The sequence below is a fragment of the Callospermophilus lateralis genome, chromosome 5, assembly GCF_048772815.1.
Source record: "Callospermophilus lateralis isolate mCalLat2 chromosome 5, mCalLat2.hap1, whole genome shotgun sequence".
NCBI lineage: Eukaryota > Metazoa > Chordata > Mammalia > Rodentia > Sciuridae > Callospermophilus > Callospermophilus lateralis.
Genome location: NC_135309.1, coordinates 111,361,752 through 111,382,637, shown reverse-complemented (window position 1 = coordinate 111,382,637; position 20,886 = coordinate 111,361,752). Strand labels below are relative to the sequence as shown.

At 33.1% G+C, this 20,886-nt stretch overlaps 1 protein-coding gene across 3 annotated transcripts; it reads left to right on the top strand.

Moving 5' to 3' along the window:
• Nucleotides 1-279: 279 nt before the first annotated feature.
• Nucleotides 280-20,090, top strand: Gtf2h2c (GTF2H2 family member C). Of its 3 annotated transcripts, none has more exons than XM_076856097.1 (16): nucleotides 280-331; nucleotides 3,477-3,559; nucleotides 4,552-4,629; nucleotides 4,945-4,981; nucleotides 5,390-5,476; nucleotides 6,320-6,370; nucleotides 6,698-6,752; nucleotides 8,125-8,230; nucleotides 9,152-9,242; nucleotides 9,398-9,485; nucleotides 9,993-10,100; nucleotides 12,520-12,583; nucleotides 14,698-14,801; nucleotides 15,341-15,443; nucleotides 17,456-17,495; nucleotides 19,661-20,089. In XM_076856097.1, exons 2-16 carry the CDS (start codon nucleotides 3,504-3,506, stop codon nucleotides 19,778-19,780), a joined length of 1,188 nt encoding a protein of 395 aa, XP_076712212.1. In that variant the 5' UTR covers nucleotides 280-331; nucleotides 3,477-3,503; the 3' UTR covers nucleotides 19,781-20,089. The 3 variants fall into 3 exon arrangements, with proteins under 3 accessions (XP_076712212.1, XP_076712214.1, XP_076712213.1); XM_076856098.1 differs by lacking the exon at nucleotides 280-331 and adding an exon at nucleotides 332-415; XM_076856099.1 differs by lacking the exon at nucleotides 17,456-17,495 and having other exon boundaries at nucleotides 19,661-20,090.
• The last annotated feature ends 796 nt before the right edge of the window (nucleotides 20,091-20,886 follow it).

Sequence of the window (20,886 nt, the reverse complement as noted above, 5' to 3'; positions counted from 1 at the left end):
AAAATACCGTTGCACAGCAAGGTCCTGGCCCTGCTGCCGTGATCAGAGTATTTCATCCCAACCTTTAGAAATCAACAAAATCAAACTCCTCAGAGCTCGCAACGGACGGTTGCTGTACCTCTGAACTCGCAGGAGTGAATAGTGACCGCTCTTCCCGCCTCTTTGTGAAGACCAGCTAGGAAGCAGCTAGTCCGCTCAGGGAAGAATGTTTGGCAGCCGAGTTCCCAGCCGGAACGTTTCTGCGTGACTGCAGCGTGCTGCGGAAGAACGTTGGTGGTGCTCCTTTAGGACTGGGCGGCGCTTCCGGCAGAGAATCGTGCCCGCAAGATTGGTGAGTTGGCTGGTTGAGGTTCTTGCGGCGCCTTGCCCGGGCAAGCTGTCAAGTGAGGCGGCTAGTAGGGGACTTCGGGCCCAGGTCGTGTTGAATTGCCCTGGCTGGCTCCGTATGGTAGCAGGGAGCGTGTGAAGGCGGAGGAGGATGGCTTCCGTGCCGGGAGCCGTGGGGAAGCATCGGAGCTGCGGTTTGCGGGAATGGTTCTCTCAACCTAGGGCAGAGTTTTAGCAGTTATGCTCGGTTCGAGTTGGTGACCTACCTCCATCTGTGTTCTCTAAAAAGTTACCAGCTTCTGTGCCTCAAGTTCCATATCTGAAAAACGGGGACAGTAATCTCCCTTGTCTGTCTCATCACTTGTTTGGCAGAGTAAGGTGTAAGGGAAAGCTTTACAAATTGTGATGTTTGGGGAAGCTCCCATTTGTTTGCAGCATTCCGAATTCATATTAACAGCAATCACAAGTCTAGGCTCACTTTGGGGGATATGGATTTTCTGGGGTTGGATTCCAGGAAATGGATCAGCGACATATTTAAGATGATGAACTATTGGAAATTCATAAGCCATTGGAGATCTTCCAGAGTACCTCTTTCTTCAAGATGCATAAAACTCTTCTCTATTAATAGAATGAATTCTAAACATCCAACTTACTTTTGTACATCTATAGTTTGATGGTGCTCCTTTTCTTTCTCTGATTTACCATTGCAGATATTTCTAATGAAGATGTCCTTGTACACAATGACTTTCCAGCTTCCAGTTTCTACTCACTGGTTCTCACTTTGTTTATGAATTTCAGAGAATGAATAATTATAAACAATTAAAAATAAAATGCAATTTAAATATTGATGTGATGAATGGCAGGAGCCATGTTTTCAAAAATTGGAGTTTAAAAATATTGAGAACATTATGTGATCTTTTCTGTTTTTTAGTTATAGATGGACACAATACCTTTATTTTATTTACTTATTTTTGTATAGTGCTGAGAATTGAACCCAGAGTCTCACACGTGCTAGGCAAGTGCTCTACAACTGAGCCACAACACCAACCCTTCTGGTCTTGATGTTCACAATAAATCAAGATAACACAGGATCAAAATGTTCACTTTAGTCTCTATATTATGCTCCTACATGCATCATCAAATCTACAAGGCACCAACATAGGGTACTGAAATAGCACAAATGTTAAAACTATTGTCTAGTTCTTCATGATATTAAAGTCGGTCACCAAGTTTCCTTTCAATACAAGGTCATATTGTATGTTTAATTTGTGTCCTTATGAATTATGAGCCTTAAGTGATGAACTTTCAGGATTTCTTTCAGTAACAGTGAGTGGTTTATTTATGTAGTGGGAAATATACAGAATTTTAGTTAATAACATCTGTTGCAGTAGGTGCCAGAAAAAGAAGTGAAGCCTTAGAAGCAGGCTCCATACAACTTGTCAGTAGATTTTAATTCCAAATGTCTACTTATAGGTCAGGTCTTCAGATTTTATTATTTATTTTTTTGGTACTGAGGATTGAACCCATGGGCACTTTACCACTGAGTTACATTCTCAGTCCTTTTTATTTTAAATAGGGTCTCAGTGAGTTGTTGAGAATCTTACTAAGTTGCTGAAGTTGAACCTGGAATTTGTAATCCTTCTCTTTAGACTCAGTCACTGGGATTAGTGGTGTGTGCCACCATACCTGGCAGTTATACTTTTTTTTTTTTTTTAAATAGCTTTTTATAGAAGCAGTGAATACACAGAGGATAAAGTATTGGTTATGGTCCTTATTGCAAAAAATAATCTTTGTCTCTGCCAATTTCAGAGGATATGCTATTGTCCTCAGTGTCTTGGCACTTAAAGATTCCTTGGCCTGGCATGGTAGCAAATGTCTATAGTCCCAGCTACTTGGGAGGTAGATGCATGAGGATCACAAGTTCTAGTCCAACCTCAGCAACTTGGGAAGACCCTGTCTCAAAATAAAAAGGACTGGGAATGTAGCTCAGTGGTAAAGTGCCCCTGGGTTCAACCCCCAGTACCAACCCCCACCCCCAAAATCCTTTGATCCTTTATTTATGGAGGAAGGAAATTGAACATGCACTAGGAAGAGAGATGGCATTGGGAAAGGTGGAGATAAAGGTATTAGGGATGTTTATTACTTTGTTATTGTTCATGGGTTATTGTTCATTGATTTTATCCTAAATTATGAAAGAAATTGATGTAATAAGAACATACAGAAAAGAATAAATAAGCAAAAAAATCCAATTACTCTTCATCCTATCATGCAGTTGATACCACTTGTCCCATTTATTGAATATCAGTATTTCCTTTGTTTTTTTCTTAAATATTTGAGGTCATATTGTATGTTTAATTTGTGACCTTATGAATTATGAGCTTTAAGTAATGAACTTTCATTTTTCAAAACTTTTGATTATGCCAGGTGTATGGCACATGCTTGTAATCCCAGCTACTCTGGAAGCTGAGGTAGAAGGATTGTTAGTTCAGTCATCCTGGGCAACTTAAAAGACCCTGGCTCAAAAAAAAGGTGGGGTGGGGCACTGAGACTTTAAAGCTTATCTGAGTTCAATTCTCAGTACCTAAATGAATAAGTACTTTTGATTATAAGAAAATTCAAGCCTCCTCAAAAGTGGAGAGAGAGTATATGAATTGTCATTGTCTATCACTCAGCCATAATAATTTTCAGTTGTGGTTAATCTTGTTTTAGCTACCCTTGTACCTACTTCCCATAATTCTGTGATCTTGTCCAGTAATAAATCTATAAAGCATTTCTTTTTTTTACAATTAAAAAGATTCAAGGGGCTGGGGTTGTGGCTCAGCGGTACAATGCTTGCCTCACACATGTGAAGCACTGGGTTCAATCCTCACCACCACATAAAAATAAATAAACAAAAAAGATACTTATTTCTATTGGTGCCAAGTTTATTTATAAATACTCATATTCCTTATTGGAAATAGAAAAATAAAAAAGAGTTCCATGAAGGTTTTGTACTTTCATCCTATAGCAATTGAATAGACTAGAAACTAAAATAAGATGCCCTGAATTCTCAGTTTTTTACTTTTTAAAGTTTCTCTTGAACTTTCAAATAAGTGGATGTGTTTTTGTAAATATCTTTAGAAAACTCATGATATAATTTTTTTTTACAGAATGCTGAATAATACATTTTTAAAAATATGGATGAAGAACCTGAAAGAACTAAGCGGTGGGAAGGAGGCTATGAGAGGACATGGTAAGTAGGGCATTATTGCCCTCTTTTTTCTTTTGGACATTGTCTCTTTGTCTCTCTCTCCCTCTCTTTTAATTTAGTGAACTGTATTTTACATATGCTATAATTCTCCCATTTCCAATATATAATTCAGTGATTTGTTTTAGAAAATTTACTAAGTTGTGGAGCCATTTCTAGAAACGAGTTTTGGATTTTTTTTTTTTTTTTTTTTGATACTGAGGCTCAAACCCAGAGGTGCTTAACCACTGAGCTACATCCTCAGTTCTTTTTATTTTTTAAAACAGGGTCTTGCTAAGTTGCTTAGGGCCTCGATAAGTTGTTAAGGATGGCCTCGAACTTTGTATTCCTCCTGCCTGGCTTCCTGAGCTGCCGGCATTACAGGTGAATGCCACCGCCCCCTACCCAGTTTTGGAACATTTTAACCACTCCAATAAGATCCTTCATTCCTACTTATAATTAGTTTCATTTCTACCACCTGTAAACAATCACTAATCTACTTTCTATTTCTGGATATTTCACATAAGTAATCATACAATATGTGGTGTAGTGGGTCTAGAATTCATTTAACATACTATTTCAAGGGTCATCTATGTTGTAGTTTGTATTAGTACTTCATTCCTTTTTGCTGCTGAATAGTATTCCATTATATTGTTATACCGCATTTAAAAAAATATTTTTTAAAACATTTATTTTAATATTTTTTAGCTGTTGATGGACTTTATTTTTTATTTTTATGTGGTGATGAGGATTGAACCCAGTGCCTTATGCATGCTAGGCAAGTGCTCTACCTGTGAGCCACAACCCCAGCACCTGCTGTTATACCACATTTTTGTTTATCCATTCACTAGTTGATGGACATATAGGTTGATAATAGTTTTTGGCTATTATGAATAGTGCTGCTATAAAACATGCAAAAATGTACACATCTTTTATATATGTTTCATTTCTCTAGTTAATATCTTCAGCTTATCTTTTCAAACAATTATTTCTTATAGGGAAATTCTTAAAGAAGATGAATCTGGTTCACTTAAAGCTACAATAGAAGACATTCTCTTCAAGGCAAAGAGAAAAAGGTATATAAATCCTTCTAAGTGTGTTAGAAAAGGAAAATGCATTCCATAAAGCCTTTCACCATCTATAATCATACTTAATACTTCCTTTCAGCTGTGTTTCAGAGAAACTAACTTCTTGTCTGAATAGGGAGAAAGAACTAGCAACCTAGTCTGTATCAGTTGGGAAATGGTCTTCAGGAACTATCTATAATGCTTATAATTATATTAAAAAATTAATAATTTACTTCACTAAAAGGTACATATTTGTTGGAAAGTTGTATTGAGTTTTTTGATAGTATATGGTGTTCCATTAAAATGTTTGTATAATTTTAACAGAGTATTTGAGCACCATGGACAAGTGCGACTTGGAATGGTATGTTATTAGTTTTTCCTTTACTAATATGGAATAGTTTGGATTAAAGGAACATTCTGGCTTGATAGACTAAACAATAGTAAAAGACAAACCTTATAAAAGAATATATTAAAAATATATGTACAGAATACGTGAATATTAAATGCCACTTTTATTTCTTTTTTTTTTATTAGCTATACATGACATTACAATGATCTTGGCAGTTCATACATTTGAATCAATTGGGGTATAATTTCTCATTTTTCTGATTGTACAGATTGCAGAATCACATTGGTCATACCATCACCTATATACATACAGCAATCATAATATCTATTCTGCTGCCCTTCCTAAATGCCACATTTATTTCTTACTCAAAAATGTACTTGGAAATTTTTCCTACACTTTATCCCTTTTTTTTTTGGGTAGATGCGCCACCTTTATGTGGTAGTGGATGCATCAAGGACAATGGAAGACCAAGATTTAAAGCCTAATAGACTGACATGCACTTTAAAGGTATTGTAAAATCATTTAATATACTAAATGTAGGAAATTCTAAAGGAAAAAAATTTAAGAATGTAATAAGTTTTTTTTTTGTTTTTTTTTTTTTTTAGTTAATATAAATGATAACTAAGTAGAAGTGCTATCTGGTCATTTTGGGAAATAATAAAACAAAATAGCTAATTATTTGTGTGTTTAATTTCTACCCTCCCTCCCCAAATCAGCATCTTGCTTTGTGAGTTCTCCATTTTCTTTACTGAGTCTTCATTCTCCTTTGACTTAATAGAATTTGTCTTGTCAGTTTACAAACACATTCATATCTTTCCTAATTTATAAAAGCCTACTATCAATTGTGCTTTTCTTCCCTGGCTTCATTGGATCTTTTCCTTGTTTGCATTGTTTTTAACATGTCCAAATGGGTCTTTTCTTTTGAGATGGGATCTTGCTTGGTCTTGAGCTCATAGCCTCAAGAGATTGTCCTACCTTAGCTTCACCAGTGACTGGTATTACAGGTACTTTTCACTGTGCCTGGCCTGAATCCATCTTTTAAAACCTAGCTCATTTCTATCTTATCATCCACCATTTCAAATACATGTTTTTACTATTTACTATTTTGATAGCATCTATAAGTTTAAAAATCATGAGAAGTAGGCTGAGGATATAGCTCAGAGGCAGAGAGCTTGTCTACAGTCTGCAAAGTCCTGGGTTCCATTCCTAGCAGTTCAAAAAATTAAAAATAAAATAAAACATGAGAAGTGATGCTTGATAAATAGGTTTCACCGAACATTAATGGGACATGTTCTTTGTGGTTGTTATTTTTCCCTTATGTAGTATTTCCTTTTTGTTTTCTTCAAACAGTTGTTGGAATACTTCATAGAAGAGTATTTTGATCAAAATCCTATCAGTCAGGTATGTAGACAAGTGCAAGAATTCAAATAAAAATCCAATTTTCCTGCGACATATACATATATTTTTTAAAAATAGGACTATTCTATGATTAAGAAATTCAGAGTGTGTATCCATTTCTGATACACTTATCAATGAAAAACAAAATAACTCTATAAGTTAAACAATATACAGTGAACTTATAGCTAAATTTATTTGTCAGAACACTGAGAAAAAATTTCTCCTGTTTTGCTTATTTCTTCTATAGGTACTAATTTTAGTTAAATAAATTCTTATCAAGAGGAAATAATTTTATATGAAATTAATAATCATTTTTGTTTTTATTTTGAGATTGGAATAATTGTAACTAAGAGTAAAAGAGCTGAAAAACTGACTGAACTCTCAGGTATGCATAAAACAACCTTTACAGGACTCAAGGACTTTGCTTTAATTATCCAATTTTTTTAATCCTGTTCATAGGGGTTGCCTATTAAGTAATATGAGGTTGTCCTCTGTGCTTTGTAGGTGAAACAACTTAATAATGTCACCTTCCACCCCTGTTAATCTCTTGGGATCTAAGATTAACTGTTGTTGTATTTGATTTAATTTAATTTTTTTTTTTTTTTTTTTGCTTTGCTGGGGATTGAACCCAGGTCTTTGTATATGCTAGGCAAGTGCTGGACCCCTGAACTACACCCCCAGCCAGGATGAACTATTTTACGTTGAAGTCTCCACAGTAGTGAATAATAATATTATGTTAAATGTAAATGTGTTTAAGACATGTATATTCTTATCCTGAAAATATTAAAATAACTTCATTATAACCATTCATAAAATCCACTTAATCTTTCACTTAATTTTTTGTTTTTTAATACTGAGGCTTGAAACAGGGTGCTTTACTCCTGAACTACATCCTCATTCTTTTTTTTATTTTTTATTTTGAGACAGTACCTTACTAAGTTGCTGAGGCTTGCCTCAGCCTCCTGAGTCATTGGGATTACAGGTTTGGGCCACCATACTCTACTTAATAAATTTTCGAAAAACATTTTTGTGGCAGTTGTACTTGACCTGAGTAGCACAATGTATTGTATATAGTGTAATTGAAGCAAAATCATATGAAGAGCTATTCATAGGTTTACACTTGAGTAGGCAGCAACAATTATGTCATGAAAGCTGCTCACCTACCAGTGATAATAAGACATGCTGATTTCAGAGATTTTAAATGTGGAAATATATTGGTCTTTAAAATGATGATCTATGGCCTTGTGTTGGTACACATCTGTAATCTCACCTACCTGGAAGCCTGAGGCAGAAGGATCACAGTTTTGAGGCCAACCAGAGCAGTTTTACAAGTTCTTGTCTCAAATAAAAATAAAAAAGGCTGGGGATGTAGCTTAGTGATAGAGCACTTGCCTAGCATGTACAAAGTTCTGGGTTCGGTTTCCAATTCTAGGGAGAAAAAAAAAAAAGATGAACTATGGAAATATGAAGAGTAAAAAAAGTATGCATATGCTCTTGGTTAATATTATTTAAAAATATGTGTGCTGTTGGATATAAAGAGACAATTATTTGTGTTCTGGTTTTCAATAGGAAGTGAGATTATCTACCAAATATTTTTGATAAAAGTGCAACTTGATAAATATATATATATTTTTTTTTTTTTGAAGGCAGTCGGTTATTTAATATCATAAATATGTAAATTTTAGAAAAAGTATATATTTCCGTGTTATATATACATAGCATTTTATTAAAACTAGGTTATTCTATTTTTATTTTAGGAAACCCAAGGAAACATATAACATCTTTGAAGAAAGCTGTTGATATGACCTGTCATGGAGAACCATCTCTTTATAATTCCCTAAGCATGGCTATGCAGACTCTAAAGTTAGTATTTTATATTTCTTATTTATAATTGGCTTAAAAGTTTTTTGAATCAGTTAAATTGAAATGATAATATATTAACATGGGTCTCTGTAAAGCCAGTTATGACAAAATAGTTAAGTAGGAAAAATATGTAATATCATGTATGATATTTATTTTAGTGTTAGTTAGTAATTTTTATTTTACATTTTAGTAGGTGAATTATATCTTTTTTTTTTCCTTTAGTACTGAGGATTGAACCCAGAGGTGCTTAACCACTGAACCACATCCCTAGTACTTTTTATTTTTTATTTTGAGACAGAGTCTTGCTAATTTGCTAATTTCCTGAGGCAGGACAATCAGGGCCTCACTAAATTGCTGAGGCTGGTTTCAAATTTGGCAATCCTCTTGTTTCACCCTCTTGAGTCACTGGGATTACAGGTCTGTGACAACCACAACTGGGTATACCTAATTTTTGAAGAATTTATATTAGAGCTTGGGATATAGCTTATTGGTATAGGGCTTGCCTGTCATGTATGAGGCCTTGGGTTCCATCCCTAGCACTGGGGGAGAAAAGAGAAAGAAAAATTTATATTAAAGTGTTTAAAATGCTGGGCATGGTGTTACATGCCTGTAATCCCAGTGGTTTGGGAGGCTGAGCCAGGACTATCAGGAGTGCAAAGCCAGCCTCAACAATTTAGCAAGACCCTGTCTCATAAAAAAGGCTGGGGATGTGGCTTAGGGGTCAAGTGCCCCTGAGTTCAATCTCTGGTACCAAAAAAAAAAAAGTTCAAAATATACTAAAAATTCATTACTATGCAGTGTTGAAACAAATTAGGTATTCTGTGGTCTAAATGTGTAAGCTATGTGTAATGTTCTCTCTAGATAAATCTTTTGCTAGTTTTATTTGTTGACCTAATTGGAGTATATTTTATCTTTCTTTAGACACATGCCTGGACATACAAGTAGAGAAGTCCTAATCATTTTTAGCAGCCTTACAACTTGTGATCCATCTAATATTTATGATCTAATCAAGGTAGAACCAATATATCAAAACTGAAGTTACAGCTCTAAAGAAAATTCTGTAGTGAATTTATTATTAGCTTTCAGAGCATTATTTTCCAAATACATTAATTCTTAATTATTTTTCTTCTTCCCTTAAAATCTTTTATTTTCTCGAATTTTATGAAGACCTTAAAGGCAGCTAAAATTAGAGTGTCTGTTATTGGGTTATCTGCTGAGGTTCGAGTTTGCACTGTACTTGCTCGTGAAACTGGTGGTATGTATCTATTGTCTTCAATATTTATTCATAATTACTGTCAAAGAAATAACATTAATTGGAGTGCTTTAATCTGCTTTACACCACTAAACTTATATAATTTCCTATCCCATGCCCAATATATGAACAGTCATCTGAAATATATTATTGATTCTATAAGAAATCATTTCAAAATGCAGTGAATTTTTAGTCATTATGTCAGTGTTTAGAGAAAGTATTATAACTCTTGAAAAGTTAAAATTTCACTGTAAATCTTTATAAAGATTTCATAACTTTGCTTTTACTAAATTATAATTACTGTTCTAAATTATAATTACTATTATTCCTAGAAAAGTTGATTTAGAGATATTACTTAAATAAGTTTTTAAAAAAATGATAATTTAGCTAAAAATCATTATTTTGAAAATTACATTTTCTGATGGTAAAATTTTTATAGAATTATATAGAAATTATAATTTGTTCTTATGTCTACAAAGCTGGTATTTTTTCTTTTGCTTTTCATGTTAGGCACATACCATGTTATTTTAGATGAAAGCCATTACAAAGAATTGCTAACACATCATGTTAGTCCTCCTCCTGCCAGCTCAAGTTCTGAATGCTCACTCATTCGTATGGGTATGTGTTTATTTTGTGTAATTTTAAAAATGCATATTTTGCTTCAAACTAGGCTTTCTGTTTTCATTTGTGTAAGTTAACATTTAAGAAAATAAACTTATTAATATAACAATTTTGGAAAATACAGAGAAGTAAAGAAAATTAAAACTACCCATAGTTCTTGTCACCTACACAATACTCCTGGCTTTCTTTATCATTTAGCTGGAAAGGTATGAATGTATTGTGTTTTAAAGAAAAATACTTGCATTAAGACATTTTTAAAATAAGCTACAAAATCTCTGGATTATGTTATTAAATCTATTTAATACAAGGATGGCTCACATCTGTAATCCCAGCAATTTGGGAAGCTGAGGTAGGAGGATCAAAGCCAGCCTCAGCAACTTAGTGAGACCCTGTCTCAAAAATTAAAAAGGGTTGTGGATGTGGCTCAATGGTTAAGTCCCTTGTACCAAAAACAAACAAACATAAAAAACTGTGTAATATAAATTGTGCAAAGACAGAGGATTACAGGGAAATACACTAGATTGCTCAGTCATTTTTTTCTGGAGAGATAAAATGTTTGGTTTTGGGTCATTTAAAAAAAATTGCTTTGTAGCTGGGTGTGGTGGCATATTCCTGTAATCCCAGTGGTTTAGGAGGCTGAGGCAGGAGGATTGAGAGTTCAAAGCCAGCCTCAGCAATTTAGTGAGGTCCTGTCTCTAAATTAAATACAAAAAAGGGCTGGGGATATGGTTTGGTGGTTCAGTGTTCTTGGGTTCAATCCTGTGTGTGTGTGTGTGTGTGTGTGTGTGTGTGTGTGTGTATGTGTAAAAGTTTGTTTTCCTGTGTCTTCCAAATATTTTATAATAAAGTTTGTTACCCTTTCATTGAAAAAATATGTAACTTTTTAAATATAACTTTTCTTGTTTAATATGCTTTTTAAATGTCAATGAGATGAAATGCTTTTCTACTTTATTTTTGTCCATAACTGGCCAACCTGTCTTTCCTATTTTTTTCAGTTATAATATAATATTAGTATCTACCTGTGTGTTGCAGAGACTGAATTAATACAAATAAAACATTTAGAATATTGCTTGATGTAACATTCAGTACATTTTAGATATTATAATGGGTAAGTTTGTTTGATTTACTGATATAGCTTCTTATTCCATTTTAAAATTATTGTTTGAAATTATAATTTGTTCTTCAAACTGATTTGTTAGAGTCCTTTAGGACTTTAGAGTCCTTTAATCACCTGATGCACAGGTTTTTGTAGTTAGTCATTCATCTTTACATTTTTTTTTTTTCTTTTTTTGTGACAGGATCTTGTTATATTGCTCAGGCTGGACTTGAATTTCTGGGGTCAAGGAATTCTCCTGCCTCAGTTTCCCAAGTAACTAAGAAAATTGGCATGCTCCACTGTGCCACCTTTACTTTTATGTATTTTGTTTGTTTTTTGTGATGCTGGGGATTAAACTCAGGGACTTTTGCATACTAAGCATGCGCTCTACCACTCAGCTACTCTCTTGTTGATTTTATTTGTTTTTGTATTTTTGTTTTTTTTTTTTGGTACCAGAGATTCAACCTAGGATGCTTAACCACCAAGCCACATCCCCAGCCCTTTTTTTTTTTCCAATTTTATTAGAGACTAGGTCTTGCTGAGTTGATTAGGGCCTTGCTAAGTTGCTGAAGCTGGGCTTGAACTGATGATCCTCTTGAATTGCTGGGATTACAGGCATGCACCACTCTGCCCAGCTGATTTATTTGTTTGTAGATATATTTAAAAGTTTTATGTAATGAGAACTTTTTAAAAATAATTTATAATAATGTATAATTTATAATAACTTATAATAATTTAATAGTTTCTGCATTTCCTGTTTTCAGAATTTAGTATTATATAAATAAAGCAAACTTCATGAAATTTTTTAAAAATACATACAAACTTTTTACTTGTTGATGGACATAATATCTTTCTTTATTTTTATGTGGTGCTGAGGATAGAACCCAGTGCCTCATGTGCAAGGCACGTGCTCTGCCACTGAGCCACAATCCCAGCCCCACATTCCAAAATTTTAAACATAAAAATATTTGCTTAGATAAAGTGAAAAAGAACTAGGTAATATAAGCTTGCATTGTGTTGTTAAAGTATATAAAACTTATGAACTAGTATTCTTTTTAAAAAGCAGTATAATTAGTATTAAGTTAAAAATCCAGATGTGAGCTTTAGACTCGATTTCATACACAGACAGGTTTTTCACCTATTATTTGTAGCTTGGAAATATGATCAGTGTATTATACTAAAATAAGTGTATGTTTTTAAGAGGCAGAAAAGAGACTTTTTGTACAACTTTATTTTCTGGTAGAAACATTTTTAGTTTCTAGTCCTAGAATTCTGTTCTTTGCTTGGAGAAAGAAATCAATACATTTTTTTTCTATGAAGGGTTTCCTCAGCACACCATTGCTTCTTTGTCTGATCAAGATGCAAAACCCTCTTTCAGCATGGCGTAAGTAAAGATCTATTGTCAGTGATATTTTAATATTTTAAATTCCTTCTGCTAAGTTATAAATTTTTAAATGCATCTGAGATATAGAAGATTGGCTTTATAGAAGATTACTTTATATGTTGACTTCTATAGAAGATTGCTTTCTATGTTGCCATAAAAAGGAACGACTATATGCTTCTATGGTGTGACCTTTTCAAATATATCACTAAGTTAAAAAGCAAGATAGAGAGAGGTGTGTAATATGCTACCAGTCATCTAAAAATAAGGTGGAGATGTGAATAGATATACACACTTGTTCATGTTAATAATAAAAGCAATAATAATGGAAATAGAAAGTGAAAACTAAACAATGTTTACCTTGGGCTGGGGATGTGGTTCAAGCAGTAGCGTGCTTACCTGGCATGCGCAAGGGTTCGATCCTCAGCACCACATAAAAATAAAATAAAGATGTTGTGTCCACCGAAAACTTAAAAAAAAATAAATATTAAAAAATTCTCTCTCTCTCTCTCTCTCTCTCTCTCTCTCTCTCTCTCAAGAAAAAAAAAAAAGTTTACCTTGGTGGATGTGTGTGGGAAAAGGCAAGGTCATAGAACATAGACTTTTCTGAGTATACCTTGTTTTAAATTTAGGAAAGTGAATATTCAGAGTCATAGTCAAGACCTCCTCATAAAGGAGTAACAGACTAGATTTACCCATATTTATTGTCCTCCCCACAAAACCAGACAAAATACATAAAAAAAATGGTTTTCAGACATAAGACAATAGGCAGTATAGGTAATGGTTCCTAAAAGAAAGGAAATGAGTGAGGTAGGTCCTATGCCTGCTTCAGCTTACTACCTAGAATTTCCAGGTTGTAGTGCAGAGTTTGGGCATTAAATGACAAAGTTCTGCATTTGGGGAGGCTGAGATAGCTATGATTTTGTCAGAGAGGAAAAAGTTGCACAGAAGAACTCTCTGGAGATCCCATGAGCAGAGACTTGCTCATCAGTCTTTAGCTGAGTGTTGATCAGTATATTTGTATGAGGAAAATGTTGGAAACCAGGGAAACCACTGGAAACCAGCAAATAGAACAATCCCCAGAGCTCCTACAGGGCAAAGAACAGTTCATATTCTCACCAGTTTGTGGAAAGACCTCTTTTTGTGGAAGACATTTAATAGAGTCCACAATAACAGAACCACATTAATCATAGATTAATGGCTGCTCCGGACCAGCCAAACAATGCTTAAAAGCAGGTTTTGAACAGATAAAATTATTTTCAAGTTACTTAAGTATATTGCAGAACAGAGCCCAAAATATTTAAAGTCATTAAAAAAAATCTATTTCCCAAATCAAAGTAAAATTCTTATTGTCTAGCAGCCAATCAAAAATGAAAGAAAGAAAAACTAGGTTCTGGGCCTAGTAGTACACACCTATAATCCCAGCAACTGGAAAGGCTGAGGAGGAATATAGTGATTTCCAGGCCAGCCTCAGCAACTTAGCAAGATGCTGTCTCTAAATCAAAAATAAAAAGGAATGGGTCAATGAGGCTCAATGATAGAATGGCCCTGGGTTCAATCCCCGGTACTGCAAAAACAAAAAAATGACTAGGCATAGAAGACAAAATATGACCTATAACAATGAGAAAAATTATAGACTGGAAACATAGCTAGAAAAAAACACAGTTGATAGAATTAGTAAGCAAAGATATTAAAATAGCAATTGTAAATATACTCTATAAGTTCAGGAAAGTAGAGGAGAACTTGAGAATGATAAGAGATATGAAAATATAAAAAAAGTCCAAGTCAAAATTTTAGAAATGAAGAATACATTAGATTGGATAGGATAGTTGAAAAAATACAAAGGATAAGGATTAATAACAGATTAGTCACAGTAGAGGATTAGTGAATTTAAAGACAGTCAAATGTCAAGATAAAAAAGAGAAAAAAAGACAAAAAAATGAATATAGCATTAAGTGATCTATAAGATATACTCACATATTTTCAAATAAATTTTAATAGATTATAAATTAGAATCCAGAGTTGAAGATAAAGAAAGGTAATATACTTTTTTTAGCTCCAACTTTTTCATCTTTATGTATATATCACTTTTCCAAAGTAATTTTTTTCCCCCATAGACATTTGGATAACAACACTGAGCCAGGACTTACATTAGGAGGCTATTTTTGCCCACAGTGTCGTGCCAAGTACTGTGAACTTCCTGTTGAATGTAAAATATGTGGTAAGACACCAATTATTTATTATTTGGTAAATTAATTTTAAATAACTTCCTCATCTATATTGCTGCTAAAATAAATGTAAATGTTGACTCCTGTGTTTCTGGATTTAATATGTGCTAAGAGAAATTGATTATGTTTTTCATTGAGTACCCAGTACTCTACTTCCACGAATAAACATAGCATTATGAAGAGTTTCCTGATTCTCTTTCTGGGAAAAAAAAAAAAAAAAAAAGTGTATTTTTTCAAGCTATTGCAGTAGATGTAGAAGACATTTTTCTAGTACCTACCTTTATGATATATATATATATATATATATATATATATATATATATATATATATGATATATATATGTCATATATATCATATAATTTATATTTGTATGTAGAATAAGGAATTAAAGTAACAGAATTATAGAATTTTATTTAATTTATGAGTAAGCAGATAGGCCAACAGAGGTCACATACTTAGTGACATTTGGCTTTTCAGCCATTATCTTCATGAGGTTTGGGTTATTAAACATGTCATTGTTTTATGTGTTAGGTCTTACTTTGGTTTCTGCTCCCCATTTGGCACGGTCTTACCATCATTTATTTCCTTTGGATGCTTTTCAAGAAATTCCCCTGGAAGAATTTAAAGGAGAAAGGTATATGAGTTTTAATTAACTTATTATCTGTTACAAGTACTGAGTAAATTAGTCTATATAATATTACTACTTTTAAAAAGATAGTCATATTAATCTGAGTAAGATTACTTCTAAAACAGAAAATGAGATGTAGCCTTATGACTTGACTGACTGACTCATTATTGAATAGATCTGAATCTTAATCTATTAATCTCTCTAACCTCACTTAATTGTAATAAGAATGATATATTGGTAAATCAGTTCTTTAAAAAGAAAAAGCATGTTTTTTTAGTAAAATGTTCTCATCATATCCAGTTTTTAACTACAACAGTTTAACAGTTTAACTTTCAAAATTTCTGATTACTTAATAGTTGACTATCTTGAACTCTAGCATACTAATGAAAATAAGAGGTTGGCAGAACATAATTAATCTGGAACCTGTAAGTATTTTCATTAGTGATATTTCTATGAAATCTTACTAGTAAAGACTGAAGTAAAGGTGGTCTGTTATTGAACAGTTTTAGAAAAGTAAACTGGGCATGGTGGTGCATGCCTATAATCTTATTGACTCAGGAGGCTGAGGCAGGAGGATTGCAAGTTCGTAACTAGCCTCAGCAACTTAGTAAGGCCCAAAGCGACTTAGTGAGATGCTGTCTCAAAATAAAAAGGACTGGGGATGTGGGATAGTGGTTAAGCACCTCTGAATTCAATCCCTGGTACCAAAAAAAAAAAAAAAAGAGAGACAGAGAAGTAAAGGTTTACTTTTAAGACCATCCAGTACAAGTATGAAGGCACATGTCTGTAATCTTGACTTGGTCAGTTGAGGCAGGAGGATTGCAAATTTGAGGGCAGCCTCAGTAATTTAATGAGACCCTGTTTCAGAAGAAAGGCTGGGGTGTAGCTCAGTAATAGAAGAAGGCCTCTGGGTTTAATCTCCAGTAACACACACACACACACACACACACACACACACACACACATAAAAGTAAAAATTCCAAGATTTAAAAACCACTGACTAGCAGACAATTATGTATCCATCCATCTCCTTGCTTTTACATGTAAAAAAACATTTGGAAGTCATTTCATTTTATATAAGCATATTTAGATCTTTGTATGTGTATGTGGTATTGGGGATTGATCTCATGGCCTTGTACATACTAGGCAAGTGAACTATCACTAAGCTACATCCCCAGCCCTTTTTATTTTTTCTGTATTTCTTATTGGTGCATTATGATTATACATAATAGTGGGATTTGTTGTTACATATCATGCACAAATATGACAGTATAATTAGGTTGATATCATTCCCTAGTAGCTCCTCTTTCTTTTACCTCCTCCCTTCTCTGGTCTCCCTACTGTTTACATGTGATCCTCCTGAATACCTTTTCTTTTCCTTTTCTTTCTTTCTCTTTTCTTTTTTTAATTTTTTAAAACTTTTGCTTCTACATATGAGAGAAAACATAAGGCCCTTGATTTTCTGAGTTTGGCTTATTTTACTTAATGCTCTCAGGTTCCATCCATTTTTCTACAAATGACATAATTTCGTTCAAGTTTTTTCTTTCTTTCTTATTTTATTTTATTTTGAGGAGCTTAATTCTTTCACAGAATCCTAGTTCAAAAAGCATGTGCAGGGGGCTGGGGTTGTGTGTGGTTCAGTGGTAGAGTGCTCACCTAGCATGCTTGGGGCACTGGGTTTGATCCTCAGCACCACATAAATGTAAAATAAAGATATTATGTCCACCTAAAACTATAAAACAAATATTTTTTAAAAAGTATGTGCATATATTTCAAATATTAAAAAAAGCATGTGCATATATTTAACTTTAATAAAAAACAAAATTTTAGGCTATCTAATGACCTTGGAACATACTGTGAGATTTTAAATACTGTTGATTTTTCATTACTTATTAAAAGATTCTAATTATTGAGACTTTGCTGAATTACTTTAATGAGTGAATTCTTAAAAAAAAAAAAAAAAAAGAAAGGAAGGAAGGAAGGAAGAAAGAAATTGATTCTTAAACTCTCTTTTTCAGATTTTGTTATGGATGTCAGGGGGAGTTGAAAGACCAACATGTAAGTTCATGGCTTTCTAAAAGTTAAGTAATATATGAGAAATACTGAGAAAATGGTACAATAATAAGTTTTCAATAGTTGTTGAAGATCAGGCTTTTATCAAGTTACTCTCTAAATATAATTACAGTAGGTAAATTTAGAATGGGAAAATAAATAGTAGTTTCATCATTCTGCATTTAAGCTTTGCTCTAAAGATACTTTAGTACCTTGTCTTCTGCTTTCAAGCTATATTGCATTAAGCTTGGAAGCATTTTAGATGTTTTTTCATATTATACTTTAGGTTTTGTTATAACTCATTTTGAAGTTGCCAAAGATAAAAAATTGTGCCAATGAACCACATAAAAAAAACTTAATAAAAAAAAAATATATATATATATTGTGCTAATGAGAAAATATTTTTTAAAAAGTTTAAGGACAGAGCTAGGTATGGTAGAGTGCTTCTATAGTCCCAACTACTCAGGAGACTGAAGCAAGAGGATCACTTGAGCCCAGGAGTTTGAGGCTACCCTGGGCAGTGTGGCTAGACTACATCTCAAAACAACAAAAAGAAACTTTAAAAAAAATTCTTGGCTGGAGTTGTAGCTCAGTGGTAAAATGCTTGCATAGCATGTATGAGGCACTAGGTTTGATCCTTAGTACCACATAAAGATAAATAAATAAAATAAAGGTATTGTGTTCTATCTACAACTAAAAATTTAAATATTTTTTTTTTTTTAAGAGAGAGGGAGAGAGAGAGAGAGAGAGAATTTTTAATATTTATTTTTTAGTTCTCGGCGGACATAACATCTTTGTTTGTATGTGGTGCTGAGGATCAAACCTGGGCCGCACACATGCCAGGCGAGCGTGCTACCACTTGAGCCACATCCCCAGCCCAAATTTAAATATTTTTGAATATAGCCAAATTGAATATGTAAACTTTTATATATGCAAATATATAATATAAATTGTTTCTAGCTTTAGTTTTTTTACTACTTAACCTACATGTTGACATTTAAAACTGTACTTTATAAATTATATTAAATCTTAATTAGAAGTGTTGCTTGTTTTGGGCCAAGGGCATAACTCAGTGGTTGATCTTGTACTTTGCATGCTAATAAGATGCTGGGTTTGATCTCCACCACAGAAAAATTTTTTAAAAAGTATTACTTAAAAAAAATCAATAAATTATAAAAAAGAAGAAACAAAAACGAAAAAGGAAAACAACAACAACAAAAAAAGTATCTCTTATTTATTCTACTTTCATGTTTCATAAAACGATTTTGTTCAATTTTATAGAAAGATGAGTTTTTTTCTGTCTTATGTGTCATTGACATATTCTTTAAAGTTTTAATTGAAAGGGAGATATAACTTGTAATTAGAAGTTCATTCTTAAAACTAAATGTATTAATTTTTTTTAATGTAGAACACTTTCTTTCTTTTTTTCTTCCTTTCTTCCTTTCTTCCTTCCTTTCTTTCTTTCTTTTCTTTCTCTCTTTCTGATTGAACTCAGGGGCACTTGACCGCTGAGTCACGTCCCCAGTCCTATTTTGTATAACAAAGTTCCTTTTTAAAACTTTTTGGTACTGGCGATTGGACCCAGTGGTACTTTGCCACTGAGCTACATCCTTAGCCCTTTTTATTTTTTATTTTGAGATAAAGTCTTCTTAAGTGTCTCAGACTATCATAGAATTTGTGATGCTCCTGCTTCAGCCTCCTTATTAACTAGGATTTCAGGCATGTGCCACCATGCCTGGCTCTTTCTCTGTCTCTCTTTTTTTTTTTTTTTTTGGTACCAGGGATTGAACCCAGGGACGCTTAACCACTTAGTCACATTTCCAGCCCTTTTTTAAAATTTTTAGAGACAGGGTTTTGCTGAGTTATTTAGGGCCTCACTTAGTTGCTGAGGCTGGCTTTGAACTCATGATCCTCCTGCCTCAGCTTCTCTAGCTTGTGGGATTATAGGTGCTCGCCACCATGCCCTTTTCCTCATTTCTAAGGGATGGTTTGGGGAAAAAAATAAATTGCCCCAGATTTGAGATTGCATGGTACATTGGAAGTCATAAAATAGATGGGTAAGGGAAAATATAGGGATATAAAAGAGCAAAGCAACTTGAATTTCTTCTAGCTATGCTGTACTTTAGGAAACTATAGTTTTATTCACTAAGTATTTTTTCTTTTTGCTGCAGGTCTATGTTTGTACTGTGTGCCAAAATGTTTTCTGTGTGGACTGTGATGTTTTTGTTCATGACTCTCTCCATTGTTGTCCTGGCTGTATTCATAAGATTCCAACTCCTTCAGGTATTTGATTCTAGCATGTAGTACATACTGTGTGTGCTAAAAAGAAATTTGTAACTAAATTTGTAAATAAAATGATTCTTTAGAAAAACAACTGAGAAGAAAATCTGATTTAAGGAATTTTTTGCTAAAAAAAATATTTTATAAAATTTTTTATTTGTGTACTATCACAGAAATGCCCAGAATTCAATAGTATTTTATTCAATTTGTGAATAATAATTAATAATAATAATTTGTTTTCAAGTTATTATGCATTATGGGTAAATTACTTATAATGATTACTTATAATGATTAAATTGATGTGATAATCTTGTTTTATAATTGAAGTGAATATAGAATTTTTGTGTTATAATTTCATAATTTTGTGTAAAATTGAAATAAATTAAAATTTAGTATAAGATGAAAATTAATAAGGTATGAAATTAATACATATTATGAAATGATATACTACTACATCCACTAAAGTGTTCTTTTTAGACTTAACTAAATATTTGGAAGATAATTATAAAGTTAATATGTCTGCAATTATTTGTGACTATTACCAATAGTCTTTAGGCTGAACACTCAAGCTCACAAGACTGCTGTGGTTGCTACCACTCAAAGGAATATTAAACTAGAATAGAAGCCAGGGTGTAGGGCATCATCAAATTTTTGTTAGCAGTCCAGGCACAATTTAGCAATCAGGAATCATTTAGCAATACAATTGACATTCTTAGCTTTATTAATTACATAGTAAGAGCTTGAAAGCTTAACTACAGGTGAGATTTAAATACAGCAAGGAAAAAGGTCTTATTAACTCTTTTACTCTCATATGCTTAATCTATTATTTTAAAATATTTTACTTAATAGAGTATGTCTAATTCTAATGTTTTGGTTGTTTGGTATCTGAGACTGATTTACCATATATACTTCAAGCTAATAAAACCAAAGTTGTGGTGTCTGTGGTGTCCCTGTTAGCCTCACTGATTTTCAAACCCTGGGACTACCCTTTTCAACTTTTGCATTAGGATCATCAAAGAAACTTAGGTGAGAATGTATGATAGAGTCTGTTTTAGGTTCAGTGCAGATATATCATTATAGACAGAACTTTTTTCTAGATATTTCCTGTTGAGAGTGA

Coding starts and splice junctions, on each gene's coding strand:
- Gtf2h2c (XM_076856097.1), top strand. CDS start 3,504: ATGGATGAAGAACCTGAAAGAACTAAGCGGTGGGAAGGAGGCTATGAG. Junction 9,243..9,397: donor ATATTTATGATCTAATCAAG/GTAGAACCAATA, acceptor AATTTTATGAAG/ACCTTAAAGGCAGCTAAAAT. Junction 9,486..9,992: donor ACTTGCTCGTGAAACTGGTG/GTATGTATCTAT, acceptor TTTTCATGTTAG/GCACATACCATGTTATTTTA.